The 24,794-nt window shown below is 37.9% G+C and overlaps 1 protein-coding gene across 1 annotated transcript in view; it reads right to left on the bottom strand.

Moving 5' to 3' along the window:
* Window positions 1–1,763: 1,763 nt before the first annotated feature.
* LOC115416447 (glycine receptor subunit alpha-3-like) overlaps window positions 1,764–24,794 on the bottom strand; it is a 207,926-nt gene continuing 184,895 nt past the window's right edge. The window contains exons 7-9 of the mRNA XM_030130223.1: window positions 11,256–11,470; window positions 2,881–3,024; window positions 1,764–1,787 (exon numbers count right to left, since the gene is read on the bottom strand). Of these exons, the coding sequence (XP_029986083.1) occupies window positions 1,764–1,787; window positions 2,881–3,024; window positions 11,256–11,470 (383 nt within the window). The remainder of the gene's footprint in view (window positions 1,788–2,880; window positions 3,025–11,255; window positions 11,471–24,794) is intronic.

Raw genomic sequence — 24,794 nt, 5'->3', positions numbered from 1 at the left:
CCGTGAGGTTCCATCTGTAATGCACATTCATATGTTTGATGTTTACATGAAGGGATGGAACCAGTTGAACATTTCAGATCACAGTTATTGTGACCAAAACTATCACAGTTCTCATTATTATCGTGGTATTGTTGAAATTGTGCTCAAAATGTTCAAAAAGTACGAATACACACACTGAAAGAATTTGACCAAGTTAGATTTAAAAATCATAATAATAATAATAATAATAATAATAATAATAATAATAATAATAATAATAATAATAATAATAATAACAATAATAATAATAATAATAAAACAAATATAATAACAGTCCCACTGTCCCTTCTGTGTCAGAAACATTCCAATATTAACCCTTAGTGGTCTGAGTCTATTCTGTCTGTTTTTCAGTCCTTTTGATTTGGCCTTTATATACTATAGAAACAAATGTTTACTATACCCATGTTTGGATCTGTTTTTTCAGCACAACTTCATCTACATCATCTGTCTGTTATTTTTTCACTTTAACCTACTATAAAAACAAAAGGACAGAAAACACAAAAAAGATATAAAATCCGATTTGATAAATGTATATAATTTATTGCATAAATAACACACAGATGTTTAACGAACCTTTTCACAGACTTTAAAAGTGAATATTGGTTCAAATATCAGGTATAGAAAATAAAAACTGTAATAAATTAAAACTCTACTCAAATATTTGACATTAAAGCAGATCTGTACAGAGGGTTTTTTCCCCTAAAAGTGCGTTAATCAAACACAGTTATCATGAGAATTAGAATTTAAACACTAATACTAACCGTCTGTGATTTTACTGCAGTTTATGGTTCTACCAGTAATGGTTCCATCCCTATTTAAATGTTAAAATTTGAATGTTTCTGCAACACAAAGTACATTGTATCTATTATTTTATTTTATTTTTTTATGTTTTTGTTTTTGATTTTTTTCAAATACAACTTGGTTAAATTCTTTCAGTGTGTGTATCAGTACTTTTTGAACATTTTGAGCACAATTTCAACAATACTGTGATAATAATGAGAACCGTGATCATTTTGGTCACAATACCGCTGATCTGAAATGTTCATCTGGTTCCATCCCTACTGTGGTCTAGATCTTTAATATTCCAAACAAACAGATGATCCTCTTTGTCATTTCTCAGATGTATATTTACAGATGAAACAGACCAGACCAAACATGGACTCTGATGATGAGGAATAAGTCCAAGTCCTGTTTCATGTCACCTTTGTTTCCTTTTGTCCAACTCCACCCTGGGCTTTGGGGGCTTTGTCAGTATGTAAGTGCACAGTGTGTCCACAGGGGGGCGGTGTTGGACCAGAGTCCAGCTGTGCACAGTGTGTCCACAGGGGGGTGGTGTTGGACCAGAGTCCAGCTGTGCACAGTGTGTCCACAGGGGGGCGGTGTTGGACCAGAGTCCAGCTGGAGGAACATGAGCCCTTTCATGCACTGGTTCGTGTGCACTTCTGATGAATAATGACTAAAACTGTTCATGAGGCCGTTGAGTTTTCTCCTGTTTCACACGTGACACTTGAATGAAACCTTATTTGATCCTCATGTTGAATGAACTGAAAACATGTGGGTCCAGTTTAGGGGACGGTTCTGATGAGCCCAGTTTAGGGGACAGTTCTGATGAGCCCAGTTTAGGGGACGGTTCTGATGAGCCCATATGAATGTGGTTCTGTGTGTGGATCTTCAGTTCCATTTATGGCTGAGTTTAGGCTTAAATGAATAAAACCATCCCAGGTTCAACTGTTGCTGTATGGAATCCACTAGAACACAGGTGTGGACCCATTCAAACTGACTGACCACTAAGGCCCTGACACACCACACACACACCACTATTTGTTTCTATTGTTGTTTGTTTTATTGTTATTTTTTATTATTGTTTTGATCTAATTTTATTATTGATTATTATTGAGTTTTAAATGCTTTGATTTGAAGGGAAAGCACTTTGGTCACTTTAAGTGTTGTAAAAGACTAATAAATAAATAAATAAATAAATAAATAAATAAATAGGGTCTGCATGTGACGTCAGCGCTAGCAGAAGTCACAGTGGCTCCGCCCACTGAGTGTCAGACAGAGGCAGATGAGTGACAGCGTTGGCTTCAGTCCTGTCTAAACTGAAGAACAATACTGAATAAAACTGGGGCAGAGCTGTTGTGTTTGATTGTATTTTCAGGTTCTTAAAGCAGTGGGAGCTATCGTTTACAGACACCCAAAGACAAAGAAAACAGGAGATGGATCCACAAATCCAGGAAACCAAACCTAGATCTGTGGGTCCTGTTTGGGGTCAGCTAACATTCACTGATGCTGTATTTTTGGTCCAGTCAGACCTGAAATGACCTGTTGTTTTGGCTAACGGTCCTTCTTAGTGCAGCTCTTGGGTTCATGATCAGATCTTTCCTGGTTTTTGTCTCATTTTGGGATTGTGAACCTTGTGCTCCTACATGATGTGTTGCTGTTGTGTTGTTGCTGTGCTGTTGTCGTTGTTGTGTAGTTGTTGTGTAGTTGTTGTTTTGTCGTTGTACTGTTGTTGTGTTGTTATACTGTTGTTGTTGTTGTGTTGTTGTGTTATTGTGTTGTTGTTTTTGTTGTTTTGTTGTGTTGTGCTGTTGTTGTGTTGTTGTTGTTTTGTTGTGTTGTTGTGCTGTTATTGTGGTGCTGTTGTTTTGTTGTGTTGTTGTGCTGTTGTTGTGTAGTTGTGGTGTAGTTGTTGTGTTGTTGTTGTTGTTTTGTTGTGTTGTTTTGCTGTTGTTGTGTTGTTGTGGTGCTGTTGTTGTGTTGTGTAGTTGTGGTGTAGTTGTTGTGCTGTTGTTGTGTTGTTGTGGCGCTGTTGTTGCTGTTGTGTAGTTGTCGTGGTACCTTGCTCTTGCGTTGCCGTCTGAACCTCAGCAGTTCCTTGTGTTGCCTGGACACAAAGTTGACGGCAGCGTATTCCAGCAGAGCAGAGAAGACGAACAACAGGCAAACGGCCATCCAGATGTCTATGGCCTTTACATAAGAGACCTGAAAACACACACACACACACACACACACACACACACACACAGAGGACAAATAAAAACTATGAAATTATGAAAACATTTACATTTTACAAAACAGATGTCAATAACCTGAAACAAACAGAAATTTCATTAGAGGAAATGTGAGCGCTCTTCTGCTGGACGTCTTCGTTCTCCATGTTAGAACCCTAACCCTAACCACACAGTGTTCCACAAACATTTAGGAACAGACAGAAGATTGTTCCAACTGCACCGTTCAGGTTGTTCATCTTTGTTTTCATTTTTGTATTTATCTGCATTTTATTGTGAAAGAACAGTTTTGTAAATGTAAATATTTTCACAGTGTAATGTGATTTTTTTCACTTAAATTTTTTCCACATAATTTTTCACAAAGAAAATGTGTTTGTCATTATTTAGGGTTTATTGTGTTGTTCTGTTGACTGTAGATCCCATCGGTCTGTCTGTTACGGTGGCCGACGAGGGCCAAACACATTCCAACGGCCCAGTGCAGTTCACTCAGTTCAGAGGAAACAGCTGTCAGGACAGAAACGACGCAAACTCAAACACAAGTGTAGACGAAGTACAACAAGAAGGACATGATGGAAATGAAAACATGCGCTGCAAGAAACACAAACAAATGCATCATCATCAAATGTTCTGCAAATAAAGAAACGACTCAAACCAAGAAAACATCTGCAACAAAACCCAGAACCAGCCAGTCCAACAGAAGTGTTCCACACCTGCAGGGCAGCGTTCACAGACAACAGACTAGTGTCCAACAGAAGGGAATAAAAGTCTCCCTGCTGCGCCACGCCCTAACTTCACTTTGTTTCCGCTGTAGTTTGAAACCCTGTCAGTCAGCTGTTGTGCTGACAGCGCCCCCTACAGCTCTGTGTAGCAAGATGATTTTATTTGATTTTATTTTTTTGAACATTCTCAGAACAGTTCAGTATGACATGTTTTATTTTATTTTTGGATAAATGTTAAATCATATAAAGTTAGAGTACTAGTTGTTCTATATTAATTATACACTTGTACATGATTATCACACACATCTTTTCTTATCCCTCTGGTATCCCGTCCTCCAAGGCCCTGACTAAACACCCAGTGTGCCTTTTTCACACACTTGGGGAATAATGTCAAAAAAATGTTCATACACTTTGTTTTTAATTCTTTTACACTTTTTTCTATTTCATCAACTTGAGCCGTAAATAAAAATACCAAATACTCAATAATTGTCACATTTTTTAACCCTTTAAATGCTGTTTGTAATGGAAACAAACCATTTTTTTGGATGAAAAAACACAAAAAAATAATTTTCTTCAATGTACTCCATAAAAAGTGGATCACATATTATTAGATGTTTTCATCCTGTCATATGTCAGTGATTAACTCCAACACTGGTTACTTTGCATTATTATTATTTTTGGTGCTAGGTCAAATGTTCAAAAATACTAGCATCTGTCACCAAGTGTGCGTAAAATGCACACCTATAAATCAGACTATTAAATATTATATATGGATTTATTTTTCTGCTCTAGTTTGATTTTATTTTAGTAAATCCAGCTCAGCCCTAATCATACAGATCAAATGTTAGAAACAGTGCGTTTTATGCACACTTGGCAGACAGATGCTCGTCTGGTCATTTTCTGTTGTTTACAATGTGCACATTTGAGTTGGTGGACAGAATTTTAAAGATCATGCACAAATGAACAACTTTTGAATTCCAACCTTATTTAAATTGTGAAAAATAATATGAAGTTTTTTAACACGAAGTGCAAAGTGTGCGTAAAAGGCGCACCTGGATACCGGAGGGTTAATAGCACCCTCATACATACATGATTGTAATATAATAAGCCTTTCTAGGCATGTACCTGTGAGTTGGAGCTGAGCAGCCTGTGAGCTGGGAGGAGTTGTGTGTCTAACCCGTACCTCCGCTGGTCTGTTTAAAGGCCTTCAGAGCTCAGTACCGCGGTCCGCCCCGGCGCCTTCACACTCGTACGATGGCGACTGAATGAGCCACGCTACATGTGCACTCACAGCTGTTTACTCACAGCTGTTTACTCACAGCTGTTTACTCACAGCTGAGGCGCAGTGGGCCGCTGGAATGGGTTTGGCCCTTGTCGGCCACCGTACTATGTGGAACCTGAACCAAAAGGATTTGGACAAGCTGGACCGTTCAGGGTCATTTTGGCTCTTTCATCCTGCAGGGCCGCAATGGAAGCTTTGGGGGGGGGGGGGGGGGGGGGGGGGATTTGGGCCCCAGGCCGCATGTTTGACACCTGTGATCTGAACGAACTTTGACCCAGTCTGTGTCCTCTGTACGTTCAGCCAAACCTACAAGTACACACACACACACACACACACACACACCCCTGCTGACTGTGGTGTCATAAATGGTGTGTGTGTGTGTGTGTGTGTGTGTTTCTTTGTGTAATCATGTCCTATTCAGACACGTGTAACACACTGGAGTGCAAAGCTCTGTTTAGCAGCGGAAACATGAGAATCAACTAATGTACACACACGGAGGTGAGGGAGTGTGTGTGTGTGTGTGTGTTCAGTGTGTGTGTTCAGTGTGTGTGTGTGTGTGTGTGTGTGTGTGTGTGTGTGTGTGTGTGTGTGTGTGTGCTAATCCTTCTTATATAAGCTCCTGCTCATGTCACATTCTTCTTCATGCATATCAAATACCAGCCCTTCGTCCTCACTCCGGCTCCAGCAGATTCTCCATGTGTGGAATCAACACATGTTTGAGTCTGAGCACCACACGCAACAACAACACAACCACCAAACACAAGGAGCACTGGAGGAGTAGAACTGGAGGAGTAGAACTGGAGGAGTAGAACTGGAGGAGTAGAACTGAAGGAGTAGAACTGGAGGAGTAGAACTGGAGGAGTAGAACTGAAGGAGTAAAACTGGAGGAGTAAAACTGGAGGAGTAGAACTGGAGGAGTAAAACTGGAGGAGTAGAACTGGAGGAGTAGAACTGAAGGAGTAGAATTGGAGGAGTAGAACTGGAGGAGTAAAACTGGAGGAGTAGAACTGGAGGAGTAGAACTGAAGGAGTAGAATTGGAGGAGTAGAACTGAAGGAGTAGAACTGGAGGAGTAAAACTGGAGGAGTAGAACTGGAGGAGTAAAACTGGAGGAGTAGAACTGGAGGAGTAGAACTGAAGGAGTAGAATTGGAGGAGTAGAACTGGAGGAGTAAAACTGAAGGAGTAGAACTGGAGGAGTAGAACTGGAGGAGTAAAACTGAAGGAGTAGAACTGGAGGAGTAGAACTGAAGGAGTAGAACTGGAGGAGTAGAACTGAAGGAGTAGAATTGGAGGAGTAGAACTGAAGGAGTAGAACTGGAGGAGTAGAACTGAAGGAGTAGAACTGGAGGAGTAGAACTGAAGGAGTAGAATTGGAGGAGTAGAACTGAAGGAGTAGAACTGGAGAAGTAGAACTGGAGGAGTAGAACTGGAGGAGTAGAACTGGAGGAGTAGAACTGAAGGAGTAGAACTGGAGGAGTAGAACTGAAGGAGTAGAACTGGAGGAGTAGAACTGAAGGAGTAGAATTGGAGGAGTAGAACTGAAGGAGTAGAACTGGAGGAGTAGAACTGGAGGAGTAGAACTGGAGGAGTAGAACTGAAGGAGTAGAACTGAAGGAGTAGAACTGAAGGAGTAAAACTGGAGGAGTAGAACTGGAGGAGTAAAACTGGAGGAGTAAAACTGGAGGAGTAGAACTGAAGGAGTAAAACTGGAGGAGTAGAACTGGAGGAGTAAAACTGGAGGAGTAAAACTGGAGGAGTAGAACTGGAGGAGTAAAACTGGAGGAGTAGAACTGGAGGAGTAAAACTGGAGGAGTAGAACTGAAGGAGTAGAACTGGAGGAGTAGAACTGGAGGAGTAGAACTGGAGGAGTAGAACTGAAGGAGTAGAATTGGAGGAGTAGAACTGAAGGAGTAGAACTGGAGGAGTAAAACTGGAGGAGTAGAACTGGAGGAGTAAAACTGGAGGAGTAGAACTGGAGGAGTAGAACTGAAGGAGTAGAATTGGAGGAGTAGAACTGGAGGAGTAGAATTGGAGGAGTAGAACTGAAGGAGTAGAACTGGAGGAGTAGAACTGGAGGAGTAAAACTGAAGGAGTAGAACTGGAGGAGTAGAACTGAAGGAGTAGAACTGGAGGAGTAGAACTGAAGGAGTAGAATTGGAGGAGTAGAACTGAAGGAGTAGAACTGGAGGAGTAGAACTGAAGGAGTAGAACTGGAGGAGTAGAACTGAAGGAGTAGAATTGGAGGAGTAGAACTGAAGGAGTAGAACTGGAGGAGTAGAACTGGAGGAGTAGAACTGGAGGAGTAGAACTGGAGGAGTAGAACTGAAGGAGTAGAACTGGAGGAGTAGAACTGAAGGAGTAGAACTGGAGGAGTAGAACTGAAGGAGTAGAATTGGAGGAGTAGAACTGAAGGAGTAGAACTGGAGGAGTAGAACTGGAGGAGTAGAACTGGAGGAGTAGAACTGAAGGAGTAGAACTGAAGGAGTAGAACTGGAGGAGTAAAACTGGAGGAGTAAAACTGGAGGAGTAGAACTGGAGGAGTAAAACTGGAGGAGTAAAACTGGAGGAGTAGAACTGAAGGAGTAGAACTGGAGGAGTAGAACTGGAGGAGTAGAACTGGAGGAGTAGAACTGAAGGAGTAGAATTGGAGGAGTAGAACTGAAGGAGTAGAACTGGAGGAGTAAAACTGGAGGAGTAGAACTGGAGGAGTAAAACTGGAGGAGTAGAACTGGAGGAGTAGAACTGAAGGAGTAGAATTGGAGGAGTAGAACTGGAGGAGTAGAATTGGAGGAGTAGAACTGAAGGAGTAGAACTGGAGGAGTAGAACTGGAGGAGTAAAACTGAAGGAGTAGAACTGGAGGAGTAGAACTGAAGGAGTAGAACTGGAGGAGTAGAACTGAAGGAGTAGAATTGGAGGAGTAGAACTGAAGGAGTAGAACTGGAGGAGTAGAACTGGAGGAGTAGAACTGGAGGAGTAGAACTGGAGGAGTAAAACTGAAGGAGTAGAACTGGAGGAGTAGAACTGAAGGAGTAGAACTGGAGGAGTAGAACTGAAGGAGTAGAATTGGAGGAGTAGAACTGAAGGAGTAGAACTGGAGGAGTAGAACTGGAGGAGTAGAACTGAAGGAGTAGAACTGAAGGAGTAGAACTGAAGGAGTAAAACTGGAGGAGTAGAACTGGAGGAGTAAAACTGGAGGAGTAGAACTGGAGGAGTAGAACTGGAGGAGTAGAACTGAAGGAGTAGAACTGGAGGAGTAAAACTGGAGGAGTAAAACTGGAGGAGTAGAACTGGAGGAGTAAAACTGGAGGAGTAGAACTGGAGGAGTAAAACTGGAGGAGTAAAACTGGAGGAGTAGAACTGAAGGAGTAGAATTGGAGGAGTAGAACTGAAGGAGTAGAACTGGAGGAGTAAAACTGGAGGAGTAGAACTGGAGGAGTAAAACTGGAGGAGTAGAACTGGAGGAGTAGAACTGAAGGAGTAGAATTGGAGGAGTAGAACTGGAGGAGTAAAACTGGAGGAGTAGAACTGGAGGAGTAGAACTGAAGGAGTAGAATTGGAGGAGTAGAACTGAAGGAGTAGAACTGGAGGAGTAAAACTGGAGGAGTAGAACTGGAGGAGTAAAACTGGAGGAGTAGAACTGGAGGAGTAGAACTGAAGGAGTAGAACTGAAGGAGTAGAACTGGAGGAGTAAAACTGGAGGAGTAGAACTGGAGGAGTAGAACTGAAGGAGTAGAACTGAAGGAGTAAAACTGAAGGAGTAGAACTGGAGGAGTAGAACTGGAGGAGTAGAACTGAAGGAGTAGAATTGGAGGAGTAGAACTGGAGGAGTAGAAACTGGAGGAGTAGAACTGAAGGAGTAGAATTGGAGGAGTAGAACTGAAGGAGTAGAACTGGAGGAGTAGAACTGGAGGAGTAGAACTGGAGGAGTAGAACTGAAGGAGTAGAATTGGAGGAGTAGAACTGGAGGAGTAGAACTGGAGGAGTAGAACTGAAGGAGTAGAACTGGAGGAGTAAAACTGGAGGAGTAGAACTGGAGGAAGTAGAACTGAAGGAGTAGAACTGGAGGAGTAAAACTGGAGGAAGTAGAACTGGAGGAGGGTAAAACTGGAGGAGTAAACTGGAGGAGTAGAACTGGAGGAGTAGAACTGAAGGAGTAGAACTGGAGGAGTAGAAACTGGAGGAGTAGAACTGAGGAGTAAACTGGAGGAGTAAACTGGAGGAGTAAAACTGGAGGAGTAGAACTGGAGGAGTAGAACTGGAGGAGTAGAACTGGAGAGTAAAACTGGAGGAGTAGAACTGGAGGAGTAGAACTGGAGGAGTAAACTGAGGAGTAAACTGGAGGAGTAAAACTGAAGGAGTAGAACTGGAGGAGTAGAACTGGAGGAGTAAAACTGGAGGAGTAGAACTGAAGGAGTAAACTGGAGGGTAGAAACTGGAGGAAAAGCAGAACTGGAGGAGTAGAACTGAGGAGTAAAACTGGAGGAGTAGACTGAAGGAGTAAAACTGGAGGAGTAGAACTGAGGAGTAGAATGGAGGAGTAGAACTGGAGGAGTAGAACTGGAGGAGTAAAACTGGAGGAGTAGAACTGGAGGAGTAAAACTGGAGGAGTAGAACTGGAGGAGTAAAACTGAAGGAGTAGAACTGGAGGAGTAAAACTGGAGGAGTAGAACTGGAGGAGTAAAACTGAAGGAGTAGAACTGAAGGAGTAGAACTGGAGGAGTAGAACTGGAGGAGTAGGACTGAAGGAGTAGAACTGGAGGAGTAGAACTGGAGGAGTAAAACTGAAGGAGTAGAACTGGAGGAGTAGAACTGGAGGAGTAAAACTGAAGGAGTAGAACTGGAGGAGTAAAACTGGAGGAGTAGAACTGGAGGAGTAAAACTGAAGGAGTAGAACTGAAGGAGTAGAACTGGAGGAGTAGAACTGGAGGAGTAAAACTGGAGGAGTAAAACTGGAGGAGTAGAACTGGAGGAGTAAAACTGGAGGAGTAAAACTGGAGGAGTAGAACTGGAGGAGTAGAACTGGAGGAGTAAAACTGGAGGAGTAGAACTGGAGGAGTAAAACTGGAGGAGTAGAACTGGAGGAGTAGAACTGGAGGAGTAAAACTGGAGGAGTAGAACTGGAGGAGTAGAACTGGAGGAGTAAAACTGGAGGAGTAGAACTGGAGGAGTAGAACTGGAGGAGTAAAACTGGAGGAGTAAAACTGGAGGAGTAGAACTGGAGGAGTAGGACTGGAGGAGTAAAACTGGAGGAGTAGAACTGGAGGAGTAAAACTGAAGGAGTAGAACTGGAGGAGTAAAACTGGAGGAGTAGAACTGAAGGAGTAAAACTGGAGGAGTAGAACTGGAGGAGTAGGACTGAAGGAGTAGGACTGAAGGAGTAGAACTGGAGGAGTAAAACTGGAGGAGTAGGACTGGAGTCAAACTGAGGCTCACACACATTGCGTCTGCAGAGAACCAGGGTTCACATAGTTTAACAGTTCTCATTCTAGTTTTGTTTGATTTACTTTGGACTTTTTTTTGTCTCTAATTCAGTTCATTTTAATTTGTTTTTAGAGCAGGTTGGATAGTTTTTATTAGTTTTTGTTATTTTCTTTTCTTTCTTTTTTTTTTTCCAATGTTTCTTTTTTTCCCCTTTTTTGTCTCTAGGTCCAGGTCCAGGTTCTGATAGTTTGGGATTTTTCATTATAGTTTAGTTTTGTTTAGTTTTGACTTAAGTTTTGACCCAAAAATCACCCAAAAACCACCTGAAAATTACTCAAAAACCACCTAAAAATCACCCAAAAATGACTCAAAAACCCACCCAACGTTCTAATAGTTTTGGATTTTTCATTCTAGTTTAGTTTCATTTACTTTGGACTTTTTTCTCTAATTCAGTTTGTTTTAATTCATTTTTAGAGCAGGTTTGATAGTTTTGATTAGTTTTTGTTATTTTCTTTTTTTCTCTTTTTTTTCCCTTTTTTCTTTTATTTCTTTTTTTTCTTTTTTCCTTTTCTTTTTTGTCTAAGTCCAGGTTCTAATTGTTTTAAATTTTTCATTCCAGTTTAGTTTTATTTAGTTTTAACTTTTTTTTTCTCTAATTCAGTTTGTTTTAATTTATTTTTAGAGCATACGGTACGGTTAAGGATAATAATCTTGGCCGGATCGGACCCTCCTGGCCACGTGCCCCCCCCCCCCCCCCGAACCCAGCCCCAGCAGCACAGACCTTGGGCAGTGAGGTCCTGGAGCCGGAGCTCTGGGTGGTCATGGTGAGGACGGTGGTGATGCCCAGCGCCACTCTGGCAGGAGCGGCGTCCATGTTGATCCAGAAGGAAACCCAGGACAGGATGACGATGAGCAGGGACGGGATGTACATCTGGATCAGGTAGTAGCCCATCTGACGCTCCAGGTGGAAGCGCACCTCGATACAGGTGAATTTACCTGCAACGCACAGAACAATGTTCAGGCACATCTAACACAGACGAGGAAAGAAGAATAGAAAAAAAAAAAAAAGAATGTTCAGACACATCCAACACAGATGAGGAAAGAAGAATAGAAAAAAAAAAAAAAGAATGTTCAGACACATCCAACACAGAGGAGGAAAGAAGAATAGAAAAAAAAAAAGAATGTTCAGGCACATCCAACACAGACGAGGAAAGAAGAATAGAAAAAAAAAAGAATGTTCAGGCACACCCAACACAGACGAGGAAAGAAGAATAGAAAAAAAAAAGAATGTTCAGGCACATCCAACACAGATGAGGAAAGAAGAATAGAAAAAAAAAAAAAGAATGTTCAGACACATCCAACACAGATGAGGAAAGAAGAATAGAAAAAAAAAAGAATGTTCAGGCACATCCAACACAGACGAGGAAAGAAGAATAGAAAAAAAAAAGAATGTTCAGGCACATCCAACACAGACGAGGAAAGAAGAATAGAAAAAAAAAAGAATGTTCAGGCACATCCAACACAGACGAGGAAAGAAGAATAGAAAAAAAAAAGAATGTTCAGGCACATCCAACACAGACGACGAAAGAAGAATAGAAAAAAAAAAGAATGTTCAGGCACATCCAACACAGACGAGGAAAGAAGAATAGAAAAAAAAAAGAATGTTCAGGCACATCCAACACAGACGAGGAAAGAAGAATAGAAAAAAAAAAGAATGTTCAGGCACATCCAACACAGACGACGAAAGAAGAATAGAAAAAAAAAAGAATGTTCAGGCACATCCAACACAGACGAGGAAAGAAGAATAGAAAAAAAAAAAAAGAATGTTCAGACACATCCAACACAGACGAGGAAAGAAGAATAGAGAAAAAAAAAAGAATGTTCAGGCACATCCAACACAGACGACGAAAGAAGAATAGAAAAAAAAAAAGAATGTTCAGGCACATCCAACACAGACGAGGAAAGAAGAATAGAAAAAAAAAAGAATGTTCAGGCACATCCAACACAGACGACGAAAGAAGAATAGAAAAAAAAAAGAATGTTCAGGCACATCCAACACAGACGAGGAAAGAAGAATAGAAAAAAAAAAGAATGTTCAGACACATCCAACACAGACGAGGAAAGAAGAATAGAAAAAAAAAAGAATGTTCAGGCACATCCAACACAGATGAGGAAAGAAGAATAGAAAAAAAAAAAAAAGAATGTTCAGACACATCCAACAAAGACGAGGAAAGAAGAATAGAAAAAAAAAAAGAATGTTCAGGCACATCCAACACAGACGAGGAAAGAAGAATAGAAAAAAAAAAGAATGTTCAGACACATCCAACACAGACGACGAAAGAAGAATAGAAAAAAAAAAGAATGTTCAGGCACATCCAACACAGACGAGGAAAGAAGAATAGAAAAAAAAAAAAGAATGTTCAGGCACATCCAACACAGACGAGGAAAGAAGAATAGAAAAAAAAAAGAATGTTCAGACACATCCAACACAGACGAGGAAAGAAGAATAGAAAAAAAAAAGAATGTTCAGGCACATCCAACACAGACGAGGAAAGAAGAATAGAAAAAAAAAAAAGAATGTTCAGACACATCCAACACAGACGACGAAAGAAGAATAGAAAAAAAAAAGAATGTTCAGGCACATCCAACACAGACGAGGAAAGAAGAATAGAAAAAAAAAAGAATGTTCAGACACATCCAACACAGACGAGGAAAGAAGAATAGAAAAAAAAAAAAGAATGTTCAGACACATCCAACACAGAGGAGGAAAGAAGAATAGAAAAAAAAAAAAAAAACAGTACAAAACTAGTACAAATATACAGATATACAAGACCAGACACATTCACACTGATTAAACACACACACAATAAGAGGATAAATATGAGGACAGTGTGTTAAAATACACACACACACACAATAAGAGGATAAATATGAGGACAGTGTGTTAAAATACAAACACACACACAATAAGAGGATAAATATGAGGACAGTGTGTTAAAATACACACACACACAATAAGAGGATAAATATGAGGACAGTGTGTTAAAATACAAACACACACACAATAAGAGGATAAATATGAGGACAGTGTGTTAAAATACACACACACACAATAAGAGGATAAATATGAGGACAGTGTGTTAAAATACAAACACACACACAATAAGAGGATAAATATGAGGACAGTGTGTTAAAATACAAACACACACACAATAAGAGGATAAATATGAGGACAGTGTGTTAAAATACAAACACACATTCAATAAGAGGATAAATATGAGGACAGTGTGTTAAAATACACACACACACACACACACAATAAGAGGATAAATATGAGGACAGTGTGTTAAAATACACACACACAATAAGAGGATAAATATGAGGACAGTGTGTTAAAATACACACACAATAAGAGGATAAATATGAGGACAGTGTGTTAAAATACAAACACACACACAATAAGAGGATAAATATGAGGACAGTGTGTTAAAATACACACACACACAATAAGAGGATAAATATGAGGACAGTGTGTTAAAATACAAACACACACACAATAAGAGGATAAATATGAGGACAGTGTGTTAAAATACAAACACACACACAATAAGAGGATAAATATGAGGACAGTGTGTTAAAATACAAACACACATTCAATAAGAGGATAAATATGAGGACAGTGTGTTAAAATACACACACACACACACACACACACAATAAGAGGATAAATATGAGGACAGTGTGTTAAAATACACACACACAATAAGAGGATAAATATGAGGACAGTGTGTTAAAATACACACACAATAAGAGGATAAATATGAGGACAGTGTGTTAAAATACAAACACACACACAATAAGAGGATAAATATGAGGACAGTGTGTTAAAATACACACACACAATAAGAGGATAAATATGAGGACAGTGTGTTAAAATACACACACACACAATAAGAGGATAAATATGAGGACAGTGTGTTAAAATACAAACACACACACAATAAGAGGATAAATATGAGGACAGTGTGTTAAAATACAAACACACATTCAATAAGAGGATAAATATGAGGACAGTGTGTTAAAATACACACACACACACACACACACACACACACACAATAAGAGGATAAATATGAGGACAGTGTGTTAAAATACACACACACAATAAGAGGATAAATATGAGGACAGTGTGTTAAAATACACACACAATAAGAGGATAAATATGAGGACAGTGTGTTAAAATACAAACACACACACAATAAGAGGATAAATATGAGGACAGTGTGTTAAAATACACACACACAATAAGAGGATAAATATGAGGACAGTGTGTTAAAATACACACACACACACAATAAGAGGATAAATATGAGGACAGTGTGTTAAAATACACACACACAATAAGAGGATAAATATGAGGACAGTGTGTTAAAATACACACACACAATAAGAGGATAAATATGAGGACAGTGTGTTAAAATACACACACACAATAAGAGGATAAATATGAGGACAGTGTGTTAAAATACACACACACACACACAATAAGAGGATAAATATGAGGACAGTGTGTTAAAATACACACACACACACACACAATAAGAGGATAAATATGAGGACAGTGTGTTAAAATACAAACACACACACAATAAGAGGATAAATATGAGGACAGTGTGTTAAAATACACACACACAATAAGAGGATAAATATGAGGACAGTGTGTTAAAATTCACACACACAATAAGAGGATAAATATGAGGACAGTGTGTTAAAATACACACACACACACACAATAAGAGGATAAATATGAGGACAGTGTGTTAAAATACACACACACACACACAATAAGAGGATAAATATGAGGACAGTGTGTTAAAATACACACACACACACAATACGAGGATAAATATGAGGACAGTGTGTTAAAATACACAAGCACAATAAGAGGATAAATATGAGGACAGTGTGTTAAAATACACACACACAATAAGAGGATAAATATGAGGACAGTGTGTTAAAATACACACACACAATAAGAGGATAAATATGAGGACAGTGTGTGAAAATACACACACACAATAAGAGGATAAATATGAGGACAGTGTGTTAAAATACACACACACAATAAGAGGATAAATATGAGGACAGTGTGTTAAAATACACACACACACACAATAAGAGGACAAATATGAGGACAGTGTGTTAAAATACACACACACAATAAGAGGATAAATATGAGGACAGTGTGTTAAAATACACACACACAATAAGAGGATAAATATGAGGACAGTGTGTTAAAATACACACACACAATAAGAGGATAAATATGAGGACAGTGTGTTAAAATACACACACACAATAAGAGGATAAATATGAGGACAGTGTGTTAAAATACACACACACACACACAATAAGAGGATAAATATGAGGACAGTGTGTTAAAATACACACACACAATAAGAGGATAAATATGAGGACAGTGTGTTAAAATACACACACACAATAAGAGGATAAATATGAGGACAGTGTGTTAAAATACACACACACAATAAGAGGATAAATATGAGGACAGTGTGTTAAAATACACACACACACAATAAGAGGATAAATATGAGGACTGTGTGTTAAAATACACACACACACACACACACACACACACAATAAGAGGATAAATATGAGGACAGTGTGTTAAAATACACACACACACACAATAAGAGGATAAATATGAGGACAGTGTGTTAAAATACACACGCACAATAAGAGGATAAATATGAGGACAGTGTGTTAAAATACACACACACAATAAGAGGATAAATATGAGGACAGTGTGTTAAAATACACACACACAATAAGAGGATAAATATGAGGACAGTGTGTGAAAATACACACACACAATAAGAGGATAGATATGAGGACAGTGTGTTAAAATACACACACACACAATAAGAGCATAAATATGAGGAAAGTGTGTTAAAATACACACACACACAATAAGAGCATAAATATGAGGACAGTGTGTTAAAATACACACACACAATAAGAGGATAAATATGAGGACAGTGTGTTAAAATACACACACACAATAAGAGGATAAATATGAGGACAGTGTGTTAAAATACACACACACACACACACAATAAGAGGATAAATATGAGGACAGTGTGTTAAAATACAAACACACACAATAAGAGGATAAATATGAGGATAGTGTGTTAAAATACACACACACAATAAGAGGATAAATATGAGGACAGTGTGTTAAAATACACACATTCAATAAGAGGATAAATATGAGGACAGTGTGGTAAAATACACACACACACACAATAAGAGGATAAATATGAGGACAGTGTGTTAAAATACAAACACACACACAATAAGAGGATAGATATGAGGACAGTGTGTTAAAATACACACACACAATAAGAGGATAAATATGAGGACAGTGTGTTAAAATACACACACACAATAAGAGGATAAATATGAGGACAGTGTGTTAAAATACACACACACACACAATAAGAGGATAAATATGAGGACAGTGTGTTAAAATACACACACACACACACACAATAAGAGGATAAATATGAGGACAGTGTTAAAATACACACACACAATAAGAGGATAAATATGAGGACAGTGTGTTAAAATACACACACACAATAAGAGGATAAATATGAGGACAGTGTGTTAAAATACACACACACAATAAGAGGATAAATATGAGGACAGTGTGTTAAAATACACACACACAATAAGAGGATAAATATGAGGACAGTGTGTTAAAATACACACACACACAATAAGAGGATAGATATGAGGACAGTGTGTTAAAATACACACACACACAATAAGAGGATAGATATGAGGACAGTGTGTTAAAATACACACACACACACAATAAGAGCATAAATATGAGGACAGTGTGTTAAAATACACACACACAATAAGAGGATAAATATGAGGACAGTGTGTTAAAATACACACACACAATAAGAGGATAAATATGAGGACAGTGTGTTAAAATACACACACAAAATAAGAGGATAAATATGAGGACAGTGTGTTAAAATACACACACACACACAATAAGAGGATACATATGAGGACAGTGTGTTAAAATACACACACAAAATAAGAGGATAAATATGAGGACAGTGTGTTAAAATACACACACACACACACACAATAAGAGGATAAATATGAGGACAGTGTGTTAAAATACAAACACACATTCAATAAGAGGATAAATATGAGGACAGTGTGTTAAAAAACACACACACAATAAGAGGATAAATATGAGGACAGTGTGTTAAAATACACACACACAATAAGAGGATAAATATGAGGACAGTGTGTTAAAATACACACACACAATAAGAGGATAAATATGAGGACAGTGTGTTAAAATACACACACACACAATAAGAGGATAGATATGAGGACAGTGTGTTAAAATACACACACACACAATAAGAGCATAAATATGAGGACAGTGTGTTAAAATACACACACACACACAATAAGAGCATAAATATGAGGACAGTGTGTTAAAATACACACACACAATAAGAGGATAAATATGAGGACAGTGTGTTAAAATACACACACACACAATAAGAGGATAAATATGAGGACAGTGTGTTAAAATACACACACACAATAAGAGGATAAATATGAGGACAGTGTGTTAAAATACACACACACAATAAGAGGATAAATATGAGGACAGTGTGTTAAAATACACACACACAATAAGAGGATAAATATGAGGACAGTGTGTTGAAATAAAAACACACACACAATAAGAGGATAAATATGAGGACAGTGTGTTAAAATACACACACACAATAAGAGGATAAATATGAGGACAGTGTGTTAAAATACACACACACAATAAGAGGATAAATATGAGGACAGTGTGTTAAAATACACACACACACACACACAATAAGAGGATAAATATGAGGACAGTGTGTTAAAATACACACACACACACACACAATAAGAGGATAAATATGAGGACAGTGTGTTAAAATACACACACACACAATAAGAGGATAAATATGAGGACAGTGTGTTAAAATACACACGCACAATAAGAGGATAAATATGAGGACAGTGTGTTAAAATACACACACACAATAAGAGGATAAATATGAGGACAGTGTGTTAAAATACACACACACAATAAGAGGATAAATATGAGGACAGTGTGTGAAAATACACACACACAATAAGAGGATAAATATGAGGACAGTGTGTTAAAATACACACACACAATAAGAGGATAAATATGAGGACAGTGTGTTAAAATACACACACACACACACACAATAAGAGGACAAATATGAGGACAGTGTGTTAAAATACACACACACAATAAGAGGATAAATATGAGGACAGTGTGTTAAAATACACACACACAATAAGAGGATAAATATGAGGACAGTGTGTTAAAATACACACACACAATAAGAGGATAAATATGAGGACAGTGTGTTAAAATACACACACACAATAAGAGGATAAATATGAGGACAGTGTGTTAAAATACACACACACACACACAATAAGAGGATAAATATGAGGACAGTGTGTTAAAATACACACACACAATAAGAGGATAAATATGAGGACAGTGTGTTAAAATACACACACACAATAAGAGGATAAATATGAGGACAGTGTGTTAAAATACACACACACAATAAGAGGATAAATATGAGGACAGTGTGTTAAAATACACACACACACACACAATAAGAGGATAAATATGAGGACAGTGTGTTAAAATACACACACACACACACACACAATAAGAGGATAAATATGAGGACAGTGTGTTAAAATACACACACACACAATAAGAGGATAAATATGAGGACAGTGTGTTAAAATACACACGCACAATAAGAGGATAATATGAGGACAGTGTGTTAAAATACACACACACAATAAGAGGATAAATATGAGGACAGTGTGTTAAAATACACACACACAATAAGAGGATAAATATGAGGACAGTGTGTGAAAATACACACACACAATAAGAGGATAGATATGAGGACAGTGTGTTAAAATACACACACACACAATAAGAGCATAAATATGAGGAAAGTGTGTTAAAATACACACACACACAATAAGAGCATAAATATGAGGACAGTGTGTTAAAATACACACACACAATAAGAGGATAAATATGAGGACAGTGTGTTAAAATACACACACACAATAAGAGGATAAATATGAGGACAGTGTGTTAAAATACACACACACACACACACAATAAGAGGATAAATATGAGGACAGTGTGTTAAAATACAAACACACACAATAAGAGGATAAATATGAGGATAGTGTGTTAAAATACACACACACAATAAGAGGATAAATATGAGGACAGTGTGTTAAAATACACACATACAATAAGAGGATAAATATGAGGACAGTGTGGTAAAATACACACACACACACAATAAGAGGATAAATATGAGGACAGTGTGTTAAAATACAAACACACACACAATAAGAGGATAGATATGAGGACAGTGTGTTAAAATACACACACACAATAAGAGGATAAATATGAGGACAGTGTGTTAAAATACACACACACAATAAGAGGATAAATATGAGGACAGTGTGTTAAAATACACACACACACAATAAGAGGATAAATATGAGGACAGTGTGTTAAAATACACACACACAATAAGAGGATAAATATGAGGACAGTGTGTTAAAATACACACACACAATAAGAGGATAAATATGAGGACAGTGTGTTAAAATACACACACACAATAAGAGGATAAATATGAGGACAGTGTGTTAAAATACACACACACACAATAAGAGGATAGATATGAGGACAGTGTGTTAAAATACACACACACACAATAAGAGGATAGATATGAGGACAGTGTGTTAAAATACACACACACACACAATAAGAGCATAAATATGAGGACAGTGTGTTAAAATACACACACACAATAAGAGGATAAATATGAGGACAGTGTGTTAAAATACACACACACACAATAAGAGGATAAATATGAGGACAGTGTGTTAAAATACACACACAAAATAAGAGGATAAATATGAGGACAGTGTGTTAAAATACACACACACAATAAGAGGATAAATATGAGGACAGTGTGTTAAAATACACACACACAATAAGAGGATAAATATGAGGACAGTGTGTTAAAATACACACACACACACAATAAGAGGATAGATATGAGGACAGTGTGTTAAAATACACACACACACAATAAGAGCATAAATATGAGGACAGTGTGTTAAAATACACACACACACAATAAGAGCATAAATATGAGGACAGTGTGTTAAAATACACACACACAATAAGAGGATAAATATGAGGACAGTGTGTTAAAATACACACACACAATAAGAGGATAAATATGAGGACAGTGTGTTAAAATACACACACACAATAAGAGGATAAATATGAGGACAGTGTGTTAAAATACACACACACACAATAAGAGCATAAATATGAGGACAGTGTGTTAAAACACACACACAATAAGAGGATAAATATGAGGACAGTGTGTTAAAATACACACACACACAATAAGAGGATAGATATGAGGACAGTGTGTTAAAATACACACACACACAATAAGAGCATAAATATGAGGACAGTGTGTTAAAATACACACACACACACACAATAAGAGCATAAATATGAGGACAGTGTGTTAAAATACACACACACAATAAGAGGATAAATATGAGGACAGTGTGTTAAAATACACACACACACAATAAGAGGATAAATATGAGGACAGTGTGTTAAAATACACACACACAATAAGAGGATAAATATGAGGACAGTGTGTTAAAATACACACACACAATAAGAGGATAAATATGAGGACAGTGTGTTAAAATACACACACACACAATAAGAGGATAAATATGAGGACAGTGTGTTAAAATACACACACACACAATAAGAGGATAGATATGAGGACAGTGTGTTAAAATACACAAACACAATAAGAGCATAAATATGAGGACAGTGTGTTAAAATACACACACACACACACACAATAAGAGCATAAATATGAGGACAGTGTGTTAAAATACACACACACAATAAGAGGAAAAATATGAGGACAGTGTGTTAAAATACACACACACACAATAAGAGGATAAATATGAGGACAGTGTGTTAAAATACACACACACAATAAGAGGATAAATATGAGGACAGTGTGTTAAAATACACACACACAATAAGAGGATAAATATGAGGACAGTGTGTTAAATACACACACACAATAAGAGGATAAATATGAGGAAAGTGTGTTAAAATACACACACACACAATAAGAGGATAAATATGAGGACAGTGTGTTAAAATACACACACACAATAAGAGGATAAATATGAGGACAGTGTGTTAAAATACACACACACAATAAGAGGATAAATATGAGGACAGTGTGTTAAAATACACACACACAATAAGAGGATAAATATGAGGACAGTGTGTTAAAATACACACACACACAATAAGAGGATAGATATGAGGACAGTGTGTTAAAATACACACACACACAATAAGAGCATAAATATGAGGACAGTGTGTTAAAATACACACACACACACAATAAGAGCATAAATATGAGGACAGTGTGTTAAAATACACACACACAATAAGAGGATAAATATGAGGACAGTGTGTTAAAATACACACACACACAATAAGAGGATAAATATGAGGACAGTGTGTTAAAATACACACACACAATAAGAGGATAAATATGAGGACAGTGTGTTAAAATACACACACAAAATAAGAGGATAAATATGAGGACAGTGTGTTAAAATACACACACACACAATAAGAGGACAAATATGAGGACAGTGTGTTAAAATACACACACAAAATAAGAGGATAAATATGAGGACAGTGTGTTAAAATACACACACACACAATAAGAGGATAAATATGAGCACAGTGTGTTAAAATACACACACACAATAAGAGGATAAATATGAGGACAGTGTGTTAAAATACACACACAAAATAAGAGGATAAATATGAGGACAGTGTGTTAAAATACACACACCTGCCACAAGACGAAGAAAGTCAAGAACAAAAACATCCTTTTATCAGAATAAAGCCACAGTCACATGAGAAGAACGACCCAGTTTAAAACACCTGTTACCTGTGTGTGTGTTTGTGTATTACCTGTGTGTGTTTGTGTATTACCTGTGTGTGTTTGTGTATTACCTGTGTGTGTGTTTGTGTATTACCTGTGTGTGTGTTTGTGTATTACCTGTGTGTGTTTGTGTATTACCTGTGTGTGTGTTTGTGTATTACCTGTGTGTGTGTTTGTGTATTACCTGTGTGTGTGTTGTGTATTACCTGTGTGTGTGTTTGTGTATTACCTGTGTGTGTGTTTGTGTATTACCTGTGTGTGTGTTTGTGTATTACCTGTGTGTGTGTGTTTGTGTATTACCTGTGTGTGTGTTTGTGTATTACCTGTGTGTGTTTGTGTATTACCTGTGTGTGTGTTTGTGTATTACCTGTGTGTGTGTTTGTGTATTACCTGTGTGTGTGTTTGTGTATTACCTGTGTGTGTGTTTGTGTATTACCTGTGTGTGTGTTTGTGTATTACCTGTGTGTGTGTTTGTGTATTACCTGTGTGTGTTTGTGTATTACCTGTGTGTGTGTTTGTGTATTACCTGTGTGTGTGTTTGTGTATTACCTGTGTGTGTTTGTGTATTACCTGTGTGTGTTTGTGTATTACCTGTGTGTGTGTTTGTGTATTACCTGTGTGTGTTTGTGTAATACCTGTGTGTGTGTTTGTGTATTACCTGTGTGTGTTTGTGTATTACCTGTGTGTGTTTGTGTATTACCTGTGTGTGTGTTTGTGTATTACCTGTGTGTGTGTTTGTGTATTACCTGTGTGTGTTTGTGTATTACCTGTGTGTGTGTTTGTGTATTACCTGTGTGTGTGTTTGTGTATTACCTGTGTGTGTGTTTGTGTATTACCTGTGTGTGTGTTTGTGTATTACCTGTGTGTGTGTTTGTGTATTACCTGTGTGTGTGTGTTTGTGTATTACCTGTGTGTGTGTTTGTGTATTACCTGTGTGTGTTTGTGTATTACCTGTGTGTGTGTTTGTGTATTACCTGTGTGTGTGTTTGTGTATTACCTGTGTGTGTGTTTGTGTATTACCTGTGTGTGTTTGTGTATTACCTGTGTGTGTGTTTGTGTATTACCTGTGTGTGTGTTTGTGTATTACCTGTGTGTGTTTGTGTATTACCTGTGTGTGTTTGTGTATTACCTGTGTGTGTGTTTGTGTATTACCTGTGTGTGTTTGTGTATTACCTGTGTGTGTGTTTGTGTATTACCTGTGTGTGTGTTTGTGTATTACCTGTGTGTGTTTGTGTATTACCTGTGTGTGTGTTTGTGTATTACCTGTGTGTGTGTTTGTGTATTACCTGTGTGTGCTTGTGTATTACCTGTGTGTGTGTTTGTGTATTACCTGTGTGTGTTTGTGTATTACCTGTGTGTGTTTGTGTATTACCTGTGTGTGTGTTTGTGTATTACCTGTGTGTGTGTTTGTGTATTACCTGTGTGTGTGTTTGTGTATTACCTGTGTGTGTGTGTTTGTGTATTACCTGTGTGTGTGCTTGTGTATTACCTGTGTGTGTTTGTGTATTACCTGTGTGTGTTTGTGTATTACCTGTGTGTGTGTTTGTGTATTACCTGTGTGTGTGTTTGTGTATTACCTGTGTGTGTGTTTGTGTATTACCTGTGTGTGTTTGTGTATTACCTGTGTGTGTGTTTGTGTATTACCTGTGTGTGTTGTGTATTACCTGTGTGTGTGTTTGTGTATTACCTGTGTGTGTTTGTGTAATACCTGTGTGTGTGTTTGTGTATTACCTGTGTGTGTTTGTGTATTACCTGTGTGTGTGTTTGTGTATTACCTGTGTGTGTGTTTGTGTATTACCTGTGTGTGTGTTTGTGTATTACCTGTGTGTGTTTGTGTATTACCTGTGTGTGTGTTTGTGTATTACCTGTGTGTGTTTGTGTATTACCTGTGTGTGTGTTTGTGTATTACCTGTGTGTGTTTGTGTATTACCTGTCTGTGTGTTTGTGTATTACCTGTGTGTGTGTTTGTGTATTACCTGTGTGTGTGTTTGTGTATTACCTGTGTGTGTTTGTGTATTACCTGTGTGTGTGTTTGTGTATTACCTGTGTGTGTTTGTGTATTACCTGTGTGTGTGTTTGTGTATTACCTGTGTGTGTTTGTGTATTAC

This window comes from Sphaeramia orbicularis, unplaced genomic scaffold, assembly GCF_902148855.1.
Source record: "Sphaeramia orbicularis unplaced genomic scaffold, fSphaOr1.1, whole genome shotgun sequence".
NCBI classification, from domain to species: domain Eukaryota; kingdom Metazoa; phylum Chordata; class Actinopteri; order Kurtiformes; family Apogonidae; genus Sphaeramia; species Sphaeramia orbicularis.
Note: the sequence above shows the minus strand (reverse complement) of the source record. Positions and strands in the feature narration are given on the sequence as shown.